Raw genomic sequence first — 14,314 nt, forward strand, 5'->3', positions numbered from 1 at the left:
ACCTCATAGATATATACAGAACATTCCACCCTAAAGCAACAGAATACTCATTCTTCTGAAGTGCACATGGAACCTTCTCCAGAAGAGACCACATACTGGGTCACAAATTAAGACACAACTGATACCAAAAGACTGAGATTATTCCCTGCACATTCTCAGATCACAATGCTTTGAAACTGGAGCTCAATCACAAGGAAAAGTTCCAAAGAAACTCAAACACCTGGATGCTAAAGACCCCCTTGCTTAAGAATGCTTGGATCAACCAGGAGATCAAAGAAGAACTTAAGCAATTCATGGAAACCAATGAGAATGATGACACTTCAGTCCAAACCTATGGGATACAGCAAAGGCGGTCCTAAGGGGGAAATATATAGCCTTCCAAGCCTCCCTCAAAAAAATTGAAAAATCCAGAACACACCAGCTCTCTCTACACCTTAAAGAACTGGAGAATCAACCACAAATCAAACCAACTCCACACATAAGAAGGGAAATAATCAAGATTAGAGCTGAGATCAATGAGGTAGAAACCAGAGATAGAGTACAACATATCAATGAAACTAGAAGCTGGTTTTTTGAAAGAATCAATAAGATCAATAAACCATTGGCCACACTAATCCAAAAGAAAGGAGAGAAAGCCCAAATTCATAATATTATGAATGAAAAGGGAGAGATCACAACTAACACCAAGGAAGTAGAAACAATCATCAGAAGTTATTATCAACTGCTATATGCCATTAAGCTAAGCAACCTAGAAGAAATGGATGCATTCCTGGAAAACTGTAAGCTCCCAAAATTGAACCAGGAAGAAAACGACAACCTGAATAGAGCGATATCTGGTAACGAGATTGAAGTAGTGATCAAAAACCTCCCAAAAAACAAGAGCCCAGGACCTAACGGATTCCCTGGGGAATTCTACCAAACTTTCAAAGAAGAAATAACACCTACTCTCCGGAAGCTGTTTCAAAAAATTGAAGCAGAAGGATAATTTCCAGACTCTTTCTATGAAGCAAGCATTACTTGATCCCCAAACCAGGAAAAGACCATACCAAAAAGGGGAATTTCAGACCAATATCACTGATGAATATGGATGCTAAGATTCTCAACAAGATCCTAGCAAACAGGACCCAACAGCACATTAAAAAGATTATCCACCATGACCAGGTGGGATTCATTCCTGGGCTACAAGGATGGTTCAACATTCACAAATCAATCAATGTGATAGAACAAATCAATAAGAGAAGAGAGAAGAACCCATGGTCCTCTCTATTGATGCAGAAAAAGGATTTGACAAAACCCAGCATCCGATCCTGATTAAAATGCTTCAAAGTATAGGGATAAAGGGAACATTTGAACTTCATAAAATCTATCTATGAAAGACCCACAGCAAATATCATCCTCAATGGGAAAAAGCTTGTAGTCTTCCCATTGAGATCAGGAACACGACAAGGATGCCCACTTTCACCACTCTTCTTCAACATATTATTAGAAGTCCTAGCAACAGCAATCAGACAACAAAGAGAAATAAAAGGTTTCCAAATTGCCAATGAAGAAGTCAAACTCTCTCTCTTCGCAGATGACATGATTCTTTATATGGAAAACCCAAAAGACTCCACCCCCAAACTACTAGAACTCATACAACAATTCAGCAACGTGGCAGGATACAAAGTCCATGTACAGAAATCAGTGGCTTTCTTATACACTAACAATGAAAATACAGAAATGGAAATTAGAGAATCGATTCCTTTTACTCTAGCACCAAGAATCATAAGATACCTGGGAATAAACCTAACCAAGGAGGTAAAGAATCTGTACTCAAGGAACTACAGAACACTCATGAAAGAAATTGAAGAAGACACAAAAAGATGGAAGACCATTCCATGCTCTTGGATCGGAAGAATAAACATTGTTAAGATGTCTATACTGCCTAGAGCAATCTATACTTTTAATGCCATTCCGATCAAAATTCCACCAGTATTTTTCTAAGAGCTGGAGCAAAGAATCCTAAAATTTGTATGGAATCAGAAGAGATCCCGAATCGCTAAGGAAATGTTGAAAAACAAAAACAAAACCGCGGGCATCATGTTACCTGATTTCAAGCTTTACTACAAAGCTGTGATCACCAAGACAGCATGGTACGGGCATAAAAACAGACACATAGACCAGTGGAACTGAGTAGAGAGCCCAGATATGGACCCTCAACTCTATGGTCAAATAATCTTCAACAAAACAGGAAAAAATATACAGTGGTAAAAAGACAGTCTCTTCAACAAATGGTGCTGGGAAAACTGGACAGCTTTATGTAGAAGAATGAAACTCGACCATTCTCTTACACCGTACACAAAGATAACTCAAAATGGATAAAAGACCTCAACGTGAGACAGGAATCCATCAGAATTCTAGAGGAGATCATAGGAAGTAATCTCTTTGATATCAGCCACAGCAACTTCTTTCAAGATATGTCTCCAAAGGCAAAGGAAGCAAAGAACAAAATAAAGTTTTGGGACTTCATCAAAATCAAAAGCTTCTGCACAGCAAAGGAAACAGTCAACAAAACAAAGAGGCAACCCACGGAATGGGAGAAGATATTTGCAAATGACAGTACAGACAAAAGATTGATATCCAGGATCTATAAAGAACTCCTCAAACTCAACACACACAAAACAGGTAATCATATCAAAAAAATGGGCAGAAGATATGAAGAGACACTTTTCCGATGAAGACATACAAATGCCTATCAGACACATGAAAAAATGTTCATCATCACTAGCCATCAGGGAGATTCAAATTAAAACCACATTTAGATATCACCTTACACCAGTTAGAATGGCCAAAATTAGCAAGACAGGAACAACATGTGTTGGAGGGGATGTGGAGAAAGGGGAATCCTCTTACACTGTTGGTGGGAATGCAAGTTGGTGCAGCCACTTTGGAGAACAGTGTGGAGATTCCTCAAGAAATTAAAAATAGGGGCACCTGGGTGGCTCCGTGGGTTAAGTCTCTGCCTTCGGCTCAGGTCATGATCTCAAGGTCCTGAGATCGAGCCCCACATTGGGCTTTCCGCTCAGCAGGGAGCCTGTTCCCACCTCTCTGTGTACTTGTGATCTCTCTCTCTCTCTGTCAAATAAATGAATAAAATTTAAAAAAAAAAGAAATTAAAAATAGTTTCCCTATGACCCTGCAATTGCACTACTGGTTATTTACCCCAAAGATACAGATGTAGTGAAAAGAAGGGCCATATGTACCCCAATGTTCATAGCAGCAATGGCCACAGTCGCCAAACTGTGGAAAGAACCAAGATGCCCTTCAACGGATGAATGGATAAGGAAGATGTGGTCCATATACACTATGGAGTATTATGCCTCTATCAGAAAGGATGAATACCCAACTTTTGTAGCAACATGGATGGGACTGGAAGAGATTCTGCTGAGTGAAATAAGTCAAGCAGAGAGAGTCAATTATCATATGGTTTCACTGATTTGTGGAGCACAACAAATAGCATGGAGGACAAGGGGAATTAGCGAGGAGAAGGGAGTTAAGGGAAATTGGAAGGGGAAGTGAACCATGAGAGACTGTGGACTCTGAAAAACAATCTGAGGGTTTTGAAGGGGCAGCGGGTGGAAGGTTGGGGGAACCAGGTGGTGGGTATTGGAGAGGGCATAGATTGCATGGAGCACTGCGTGTGGTGCAAAAACAATGAATACTGTTATGCTGAAAATAAATTTAAAAATTTTTTTTAAATAATATAATGATATGTTAATTATACTTCAACTTTTTTTTTAATCACATAATTATCCATATGAAAGCATCAACATGTAGTAAGTTCTCTAATTATAAAGATACCCCAGGAGAGCCTTGGAACTCTGAGTTCGAGTCTGCCAGGTCCTCAGTGGTGGTGGGTCCCAGGGGTCTGTTCTAATAATGCCCTCCATACCATGATTCTCAGTGAGAGCTGATCATCTTGAATTTGTGCTATCTGCCAAGGGAATGTTTCTGTGGTTCAGAGCTACCCACTAGGTGTGGTCTGACAGCATGGGCTAAGAGGGAGTGCTCTATAGCCACCTTATGACTTCTCCAAAAAGCACACAGTTCAGAGCAGTTGGACATGTCCATGCGTCTGTGTGGTCAGCCATTATGGTTCATCTTCCTTCATTCAGTTTATGAAAGACCAGACAGAAGTGACAGATTCTTAGCTCTCTGTAGACAGCCTGAATTACCAATGACAATTGTTTCACCTTTCAGGAGTTTTGTCTTCCCCACCATTAATTCAAAGTAGGAAAAGCAATTTCAAACAAATAAACAAAAATAATTATCTGAGATCTCTCCAATGTAAGAGAGTATGAAAACTAGCTTTAAGTTCTCTTCAATTCCTTAGGGATGAGCTAAAGCAAAAACACCTTTTCTAGAAAATTATAACTGTAGTTAAGTCCAGCTAAACAGCCTGACATCTTAAATATTATTAATGGTTGATTGACTGAAGATAATTTATATTATTGTATTTACTCCTTAATAAGTATTATGGAAATAAAAGGTAAAAGAATAACCCATCACCTGTCATCTCAAGATATAAATTGCTCTTTCATTTCTTTTCTGTATAATATAAAATTTTATCATTGCAATTATAGTTTTATATTCTACTTTATGATTGCATTATTTTCATAAGATTCCTTAACATTGCTACACATTTTTTTATTCATTTTTATTATTAAGCTTTCATTTGAATTCCAGTTGGTGGACTGCTGCTACACATTTTAAGTAAATGTCACTTTCAAAGGATTGATACTCCATAAGGTAAAACTAACAAAATTTATTTTCCTATTTCCCTATAGCTAAGCATTTGTTTTTTACCCCCATTTTATTCTAATATAGGCTAAACTATATAGAATATATTTATGCACACAGTGTTACTGTCCTTATTAATAATTGCTTTAGCACACATTTCCAGAAATGAAACAAATAGATCAAAATGTTTTCTAAATGTTTTGTTAATTTACATAGCTACAAGCAAAGTTTGAATGTGTACACAAAATTTATGTATACAAAATTTTTGGTTTGGTATTTATTTTTTTTAAGATTTTTTTTATTTATTTATTCAACAGACAGAGATCACAAGTAGGCAGAGAGGCAGGCAGAGAGAGAGGAGGAAGCAGGCTCCCCACTGTGCAGAGAGCCTGATGTGGGGCTTGATCCTAGGATCAGGGCCTGAGCCCAAGGCAGAGGATTAACCCACTGAGCTACCCAGGCACCCCTGGTTTGGTATTTAAAACAGTACTTAGGAGTTGCTGCACCTACAGTTTTATTTCAAAAATCAGCACTTGGTGTATCCTCAGCTTTTTTAACCATCTACTATTCTAAAGGGTTTTATGGACCTGAACACTCTAGCTCTTAAACTAGTCAGCTGAAGTCAGAATGTGGTGATTACTCTTGAAAACTCTCAATTCTTCCCTAACCATTTGAGTAAATGGCTTTCACTGGTGGTGATGATAGAGGTGGTAAAAATGAGTGTTTTCTGACTTGGTTTGGGAAATGTAAGCCCAATGACAACTCCTGAAGACATTCTAGACTCATATGTTAGAAAACGGGCCCCTAACCAAATGAGGCTTTGGGGAATGACATTCTTTGCTTAAAATCTTGGCTCTGCTTCTTGTTAATAGTTCAGCCTTAAGAAAGTTGCTTGAATTTTCCAGGCCTCCATGTGACCCACAGATGTAATAATCCATACTTTATATGGCTGTTGTGAAAATCATGGCCCAATGACTGACACATGGTGGTAGGTGCACAACAAATGGTAACTATTAATATTGTTGGCATTCAAATTACTAATAGAAGTGATCAAAAGTCTTATAAGGCAGATTTTAAAATATCACAGTAACAAAAATATTTCAATATATATGAAAAATACAAGAATCACTCTATTATTTTAAGATTTATTTATTTATTTTAGAGAGAGAGAGATTATAAGCAGGAAGGGCAGAGGGAGAGAGAATCTGAAGCAGACTCCACACCTTCACACTGAGCACATGCCTGAGATAGGACCCAATCCCCCCATCCAGAGATCACAACCTGAGCTGAAACCAAGACTTGGACACTCAACCTACTGCATCACCTGAGCACCCTTAGAGTCACTGTATTTTATATAATCATTCACCTGTGAAGAATTCCTGTAGTAATAAATATAAGAGTTGTAGACATAAGTTCAGAAAGCTGGTAATGCCATTATGCCATAATACCAAATGGGAGGAGGACAACTGGAATAGGTACAAGTAAGGTAAATAATCAGGGACATATAAGCTACCATAAGCTATATAAGGCAAATTATGCAATAGAAGAATTTTTTTAATTTGTAATTCAAAAGCCCAGAAGTCACAATTGCTTCTATCTTCATCGAAAATTATTTAGGCATTATTTTTCAGAATAGCAAAAATATGTTAAGAACCTAGATATCCACAGATGGATGGATAAAGAAGACTGTGATATATATATATATACATCTATATATATATATATATATATATATATATATATATATATATATATATATATATATGTGTGTGTATATATGTATATATACACACATACATATATGGATGGAACTAGAGGGTATTATGTTAAGCAAAATAAGTCAATCAGATAAAGATAATTATCATATAATTTCACTCATATGTGGAATTTAAGAAATAAAACAGATAATCATAGGAGAAGGGAGGGAAAATAAAATAAGATGAAATCAGGGAGGGAGACAAGCCGTGCAACTCTGAATCATAGAAAACAAACTAAGGGGTTGCTGGATGGGAAGGAGATGGAGGATGGGGCAACTGGGTGATGAACATTAAGGAGGGCACTTGATATAATGAGCACTGGGTGTTCTATGCAACTGATGAATCACTAAACTCTACCTCTGAAACTAATGATACACTATATGCTAATTAACTGAATTTAAATAAACTTTAAAAATATTTAGACATTGTTTTTAAAGAAATTAAGGTTTATTGAGGGGAGAGGGGATGTGTTGAAGGGCAATGGAAAACAAGCTTATAAATACAGGGTTTAAAATGTGAGTATGCAATTACAGAAGACAGAAGCTGATTTTGTTACTCCCTCCTAAGCTGATTGGTCCTATTAAGAGCAAACCAAGTGGGTGCCTGGCTGACACAGTTAGTGGAACACATGACTCTTAATCTCAGGGTTGTGAGTTTGAGCCCTGTGTTGGGTGTAGACATTACTTAAAAATAAAATCTTTAAAAAAAAAAAGAACAAACCAGGGAATATACAAGTAAATAGAGAAAGCAAGATTATGACTGGATACTTCATTGTATATATAAAGCACATTTTTTAACCCTTTCACCCAACTGATGTTTAGATTGCTTCCGTATCTTCACTATTGTGAAGAATGCTGCAATGAACACAGGAGTACAGGTGTCTCTTCAAGATCCTAACTTCAGGAACCTATGTGGCTCAGTTGGTTGTGACTGCCTTCACCTCAGGTCACTATCTCAGGGTCCTGGGATCAAATCCCACACAGGGCTCCCCTTGTTCTTTGGGGAGCCTGCTCCTCCCTCTCACTCTATCTACCACTCCACCTGCTTGTGCTCTCTGACTGTCTGTCAAATAAATAAATTTTTTAAAAAGATCCTAACTTCAATTACTTTGGATAAATACCTGGAAATGTTTTTGCTGGGTCACAGGAGCTGGGGGTGATGATGGAGATGTTGGTCGAGAGACAGTTTTCAGTTATGCAAGATCAATAAATTCTGCAGTTCTAATGTATAATAGTAACTATAGGTAACAATATTGCTACTTGGCTAATTAGCTTGCTTGTGGTGATCATTTCACAATGTATAAATATATAAAATCATCAAATTGTGCACCTTAAATATATACAGTAATTTTTGAGAAGACTGGCTGGACATAAGCTTTTTTATTACCAGCCCAAGGAGACTCTGGAATACACCAAAACAGCCTTCTCACCAGGTAGCTTGGACTTTTTACATGCAGAGAACTGGATCATATGATCTTGTGGCATTTTGTCTTATGATTCCTACCAGACTAGAACAGCTTGAGGATATAGTCCATGACTCAAAATACAAGTCCAGTCTTGGAGACACTTAATAAGCATTGTTGGATACACAGAGTAAGATCATATATGAAGACCAGAGATACCAGGGAGAATCAAGTACAAAGCAGTAAACAGAGATTTCTCTGATGTTAGTCATAGCCTTACACACAAGTCAGGTATAGGTGGGTTATTCAGGGGTACTATTCAGTGAGTAGAGAGCAGTATGAATGAAGCCTGTTAAATCACTTTCATCTCACTAACAGTTCTTGGATCTCAGGTTAGTTCATGATGATGAAGATTCAGGTTAGCTGAAGCTGAGGATAGAAGAACCATAATAAAGTAAGAAGAAATATGAGGGAATAGAGAAAGCATAGCAAAGAAAAACTGACTTCATGGTCTTTCATGGTCTTAGCTATGGTGCTGCCCATAGCACTTTAAATATAAAGGAAAATTTGACAATGAGGCTGAACAAAAAGGTCATGCCCTTTGGGAAAATAAACTCATATTATTTCATTTCCCACTCAAAATCCATGGTGACATCAGTGTGCATAGATATGACAGTTGCTGGCTCTGCCTTCTCTGGTAGAGTAGTAGAGCAGTGGTCAGTGAAGCACAGAAATTAGCCTGCTGAGTTCTATGCTTGGTGAATGAAAAGATTCTTTCTCCAGGGCCCTCCACTTACATGCTCTCCAGGATTATTTGAGCACTTGGAACCTTGCAACAGGCAAGATCTCGATATATAAATGTTAAAAGAAAAATGCAATGGTTGCTGTTAGATCTCATAGGATCAAAAGTACAATGTTCAACAAGTAAATTCCAGCTCTAGGAGTCAGAAGACCAACATTGCATCAGGTTAGGATCAGTAGTGAATAAATGTGCTTTGAATGAGTAAAGGCAAGAATGAATGAATAAGAATTCTTCTGCAACAAAATGAGTTTTGATCTGGTTAAAATATGAATAAAGTTGGCAGATGGGGGAGCTGTTTCTGATCCCAAACTCAGTGCTCCTGGGCAAAATCCTTTTCTTTTGGAGTCTCAATTTCCATCTCTGCAAAATGGGACAATAACATTCACCTCACTCTGTTGCTGTGTTAATGGAGATTATAAATTCTGAGAATACAACAATCTTATCTTTGAGATCTGTACATATGCAATAGCAGCAGCAAACATTTGACTTTCTGACATATAATTGCCTAAAGAAAAAGTGAAGTAATCGAGAAATGAGATATTGGATGTGGACCATATTTTGTAATCTTTTTTATACTCTTCAGAGAGAAGGTTTCATTTGTTGTTCAGAACACAGATATCTAATTAATTTTGTTGAGAAATAGACCAACATCATTGTTTTCACTCAATTCAATCCAAAATATCAGCTCTTAGCCTGTGTAGACATAACCACCAAATAGCCATGTTGTGAGGGGATCTGTGCACATTAACATAGCCCAAATTCCCATACTATCAAAGACTGGCAGAGTGCACATAGTACATTCTGGCCATGTGTTCGACCAAGGATGTCATAGCTTCACCATGACACATACCTGGGATCACACCCCATGACAACCTTAAACACTAAGCTAGTTAACCTTCTGAATTTTTTTTTCCTCTGTACAATAATGATCTATTATCATTTTTGTTGTATTAGTATGAGGATAAATTGAGATAATGTGTTAAGTGCTTAATGCAAAATGGGAGATAAAGAAATTTTAGTTTTCTTCCCATGTGATTACTTTTAGAACTGAGGAACAAAAACCCATTAGGGCAATAGGACCAAAAAAAGCTATAACTAAAATCAAATTCAGTAGATATTTTGAAGGAAGGGAAGATAAGGAGGGAGGAAGAGAGATAGAAACGTTGAAGGGAAGAAGGGAGGAAAGAAGGAAGGGAGGGAGGGAGGGAGGGAGGGAGGGAGGGAGAAAGGGAGGAAGGGTGGGAAGAAGGATGTTTTTCCACATCTCTGTGTCTGGGGAATGGTTTCCCCCAGACACAGAGATGAGCTATGTTGATCTAACCAATGGTGTCTAAGACCGCCCACAAATATCCTGTGTATATGGAGCTTTGAAACACCAGTGTGGGGGCCCTAGAGCCCCTGTAGACCCAGCATTATGAGTGAGGAAGTATTCATGTGTTTTTCCATAGGAGCTACCACTTGTCCAGAAACCATGAACTTTATCTCATACCTTGACACTTGTGTTTATTTAGAATTCTTTTCAATCTATATCATGTCTCCTTTCTGAAGCTACTTAATGGCCTGCACAGAAAACCCTAGGCAATGCTTAGGAGCCATCAAGGACAGAATCACCGGCTCTCAGTTTTGGAAAACATCCTGTCCAAATTCAGGGCCTCAGGTGTCTGCACAGGTAAGGACCTTGCTCCCCCATTTGTAAAGAATTCCGAAGGATGAGAAGCCACAACATTCTTCAATCAGTTATTTTAGAAGAAAACAACATCTCCACTGGGACATCTCATTTTATATCCATTAATCATAAGGACTTTGTTAAAGTGCTAGTACAGGAGAACTACAAAGTGTGGTAAGTTGCCCTCCATCATCTTTTCTCCTGATGGTACATAACAAGTTTCTTTAGATGTTTCCTAAATGGAAACCATTTGGTTTTATTTAGCACAGTGTACAAATCACTCAGCTTATAGTTAAAGTAGGTCTACCAACTGGCATTTCCAACTTATCAGTTGAGTTACACTGGTTTTTGGTGGCCAGCTGAGCACCAGTTTTGTTTGTTTGTTTGTTTGTTTGTTTGTTTTTGTTTTTTTTAATATTTTATTTATTTGACAGAGAGAAATCACAACTAGGCAGAGAGGCAGGCAGAGAGAGGGGAGGAAGCAGGCTCCCCGTGGAGCAGAGAGCCCGATGCAGGGCTCAATCCCAGGACACTGAGATCATGACCTGAGCCGAAGGCAGAGGCCTTAACCCACTGAGCCACCCAGGCGCCCCTGAGCACCAGTTTTAAAGAGGTGAGATTTCAGAGAGCTGTCAGAATGTTGTCAAAACAAAATGACATGGTGCAACAAGTAGTGGTTTCTGGTTAGACTGGATTTGAACCCTCCATTCTTGTGTCCGTTATCTCTGAATCTTGGATTTTTACTCTATAAAATGCAGATAATAATGCCTACCTAGAACACATGTATTTAGCACACCAAACACAGTTCTGGCATATAGAGCAGCCTAGTGGGTAAAACTATTAAGACCATTTGTGTATCCAGATGAAATCCCAACACCATGTTAAGTTGTGGAACAAAGAGAGTCTTTCCTCTCCCCCAGCCACTCCAACCCCGGGACCTGTCTCAACAGATGACAAAAGTGTTCACAGGTCAAGACACTCTCCATGTCTCCCCAGCACTGAGTTCAGATTTTGCCTGTGGCTACAGAATGTCAAATAAGTCAGCAGAACTTTGGATTGTTCATCCGTAAAACAAGCCAAGAGCAAGAGACCACATGGTGGCAGTTTTACTCTCACAGAGTCTAAGCCACATCCATGAAAGCCCACCACCACCCCATGTAATAAAAGAAAAATACCTGCCAGTGCTTCTGTGCACATCTCACAAACCTAACTACTCACCTGGAGAATTTGCTGTTTGTGCCAAGCTCTCCACTGCTTAGGAAACACCTCACAATGTATGTCTTTTTGGATCCCATGACATCCAGGCTAAGGTGGTTTCGATGCTCTAACTAGATGTAAATTTTCACTACTTAATTTTCACTACTTTAAAAGCACCTCCTTTAGTGAACTGTATGAGCTTTGGTCTTTCCCTTCACTTCTATCATGGGTCATGTTCATTCATTTAATCATTCAACAACACAGTGCCATCTTGGCACTATGGACATTTGGGGCTGGTTAACGTTCTGTTTGGGGGCTATCCTGCACACTGTAGGATGTTTAGCAGAATCCCTGGCTTCTTCCCACTATACACCAACCCTTCTTCTGAGTTATGAGAACCAAAAATGTCTTCAGCCATTGACAAATATCCCTGGGGTCAGGGAGGCAAAATCACTCCTGGCTGACAATCTCTGTGCTATAAGGGTTCTCAAACTTTAGCAAACTGAACCAACTAGAGGTCTTGTTAAAGCAGTTCTGAGACACTACCCAGTGTTTCTGATTTGATAGGTCTCTGTGGGTTCTCAGCATTTGCATTTTGATGAAGCAGCTGATGCTACTGATCTAGAGACCACATTCTGGTCTAGGAGATCTGTCATTCCTCTGTGAAATCCCTATTCGGTGTTTCCAGATTTGTCTGCAGATTAGAATCACCTGGAAATCTTTTAAGCCTTCCGAAGATCTGGACATATCACAGACCAATTAAATCACTAATTCTGAAGATGAGGCATGTACATTAGTATTTTTTGAAACTCCTCAGATAATTCTGATGTGCAGATTTGGGGGCCGAATCTAAATGTCATTACATTATCTGGGATTTGAAGTTTGGGGGCTATGTAATGTGTCATCCCAGCAGGCATATCCTGTAAGTGTCAAAAACAGTTATATCATGAGCATTGATCTATGAAGGATTGCAATCATACTCTTTGGGTAAGAAAATAGGGCAAATTCAGTTACAAAAGCTTTGCAGTCACAGCATTCTGAAGTGGATAAAGGAAAGCAAGAAACAAGCAGCAGCTCACCCTATTTATAGTAAAGGTGGTTAAGGCATGCTGTGGAAAACAGGGCTCTAAGGGGGAAATGGGAAACTTTCAGAGGTGTCTTATTGAAAGGAGATGGATGTATGGACTCAGCTTTCACAGACTTCCATATGGACTCCCCAAGAGATTGTTTCATTTCTGAGCCACAACGTGGAGCCCTGGAAGGACATGGAAGAAGGAGAAAAGTCAACAAGAGACAGTGTCTTGATGGAAACTGCACACTGGGACAATGTGAGGTGAGTGAGGGAAAGATGGGAGGTCAAGAAAGAGAGAAGTAATTTAAAAGCATCGCCCCATTAATGCAGCCCCATATTTGACAATGGGCAATTCCACAACTTCTGTCAAATTTTCCACCATTTAAAGTCTCTAACAATATGACAGTTGTTTGATTTGGCGTTTTGTTTTTTGTTTTTTTGTTTTTATGCAGCGTCTTTCTCCATAAATGAGATTTCTTGAATTATAAAAACCAAGGCTGTGCTTTACTTTAAAAAGAAAAATAAGGGGGAGGAGTCAAGATGGCAGAGAAGTAGCAGGCTGAGTCTACTTCAGGTAGCGGGAGATCACCTAGATAGCTTATCTAAAGATTGGAAACACCTACAAATCCAACGGGAGATCGAAGAGAAGAAGAACAGCAATTCTAGAAACAGAAAATCAACCACTTTCTGAAAGGTAAGACTGGCGGAGAAGTGAATCCAAAGCGACGGGAAGATAGACCGTGGGGGGAGGGGCCGGCTCCCGGCAAGCAGCGGAGCAACGGAGCACAAAATCAGGACTTTTAAAAGTCTGTTCCGCTGAGGGATATCGCTCCAGAGGCTTAACTGGGGTGAAGCCCACGCAGGGTCAGCGTGGCCTCAGGTCCCGCAGGGTCACAGAAGGATCAGGGGTGTCTGAGTGTCGCAGAGCTTACAGGTATTAGAACGGGGAAGCCGGCTACAGAGACAGAGCCGAGGAGTGAGCTCTAAGCTCAGGGTTACCTTGAACCGGTCGCAGGCTCGGTCTGCTCGGAGATCGGCAGGAGGCCAGGGTGACGGGAGTAATTGGGCACTGTTCTCTGAGGGCACACTGAGGAGTGGGGCCCCGGGCTCTCAGCTCCTCTGGGCCAGAGACCGGGAGGCTGCCATCTTCATTCCCATCCTCCGGAACTCTACGGAAAGCACTCAGGGAACAAAAGCTCCCGAAAGAAAACCCGAGGGGGTTACTCATCCCGGCCCCTGGTAAGGGCAGTGCAACTCCGCCTGGGGCAAAGACACTTGAGAATCACTACAACAGGCCCCTCCCCCAGAAGATTAACAAGAAACCCAGCCAGGATGCAGTTCACCTACCAAGGAGTGCAGTTTCAATACCAAGGAGAGTGGCAGAATTCCAGAGGAGGAGAAAGCAAAGCATGGAACTCATGGCTTTCTCCCCATGATTCCTTAGCCTTGCAGTTAATTTAATTTCTTTTCTTTTTCAATTTTTTTTCTCTTCTTCTGCTAATTTTTTTAACTTTTACCCTTTTCTTTTTTAACGTTTTTAACTAGTTTATCTAATATATATATATTTTTTTTTCCTTTTTATATATTTTCTTTATTGGTTTTCTTTTTTTAATTATTTCTTTCTTTTTTTTTTTTTTTT

The 14,314-nt window shown here is 39.4% G+C and overlaps 1 protein-coding gene across 1 annotated transcript in view; it reads left to right on the forward strand.

Moving 5' to 3' along the window:
* Positions 1–10,295: 10,295 nt before the first annotated feature.
* Positions 10,296–14,314, forward strand: part of LOC111139647 (olfactory receptor 2Z1-like) — a 14,493-nt gene continuing 10,474 nt past the window's right edge. Inside the window, exon 1 of the mRNA XM_022491973.1 lies at positions 10,296–10,409. Within this exon, the coding sequence (XP_022347681.1) occupies positions 10,296–10,409 (114 nt within the window). The remainder of the gene's footprint in view (positions 10,410–14,314) is intronic.

The sequence above is a fragment of the Enhydra lutris genome, unplaced genomic scaffold (assembly GCF_002288905.1).
Source record: "Enhydra lutris kenyoni isolate GAN:26980312 unplaced genomic scaffold, ASM228890v2 scaffoldscaffold112, whole genome shotgun sequence".
NCBI classification, from domain to species: Eukaryota; Metazoa; Chordata; class Mammalia; order Carnivora; family Mustelidae; genus Enhydra; species Enhydra lutris.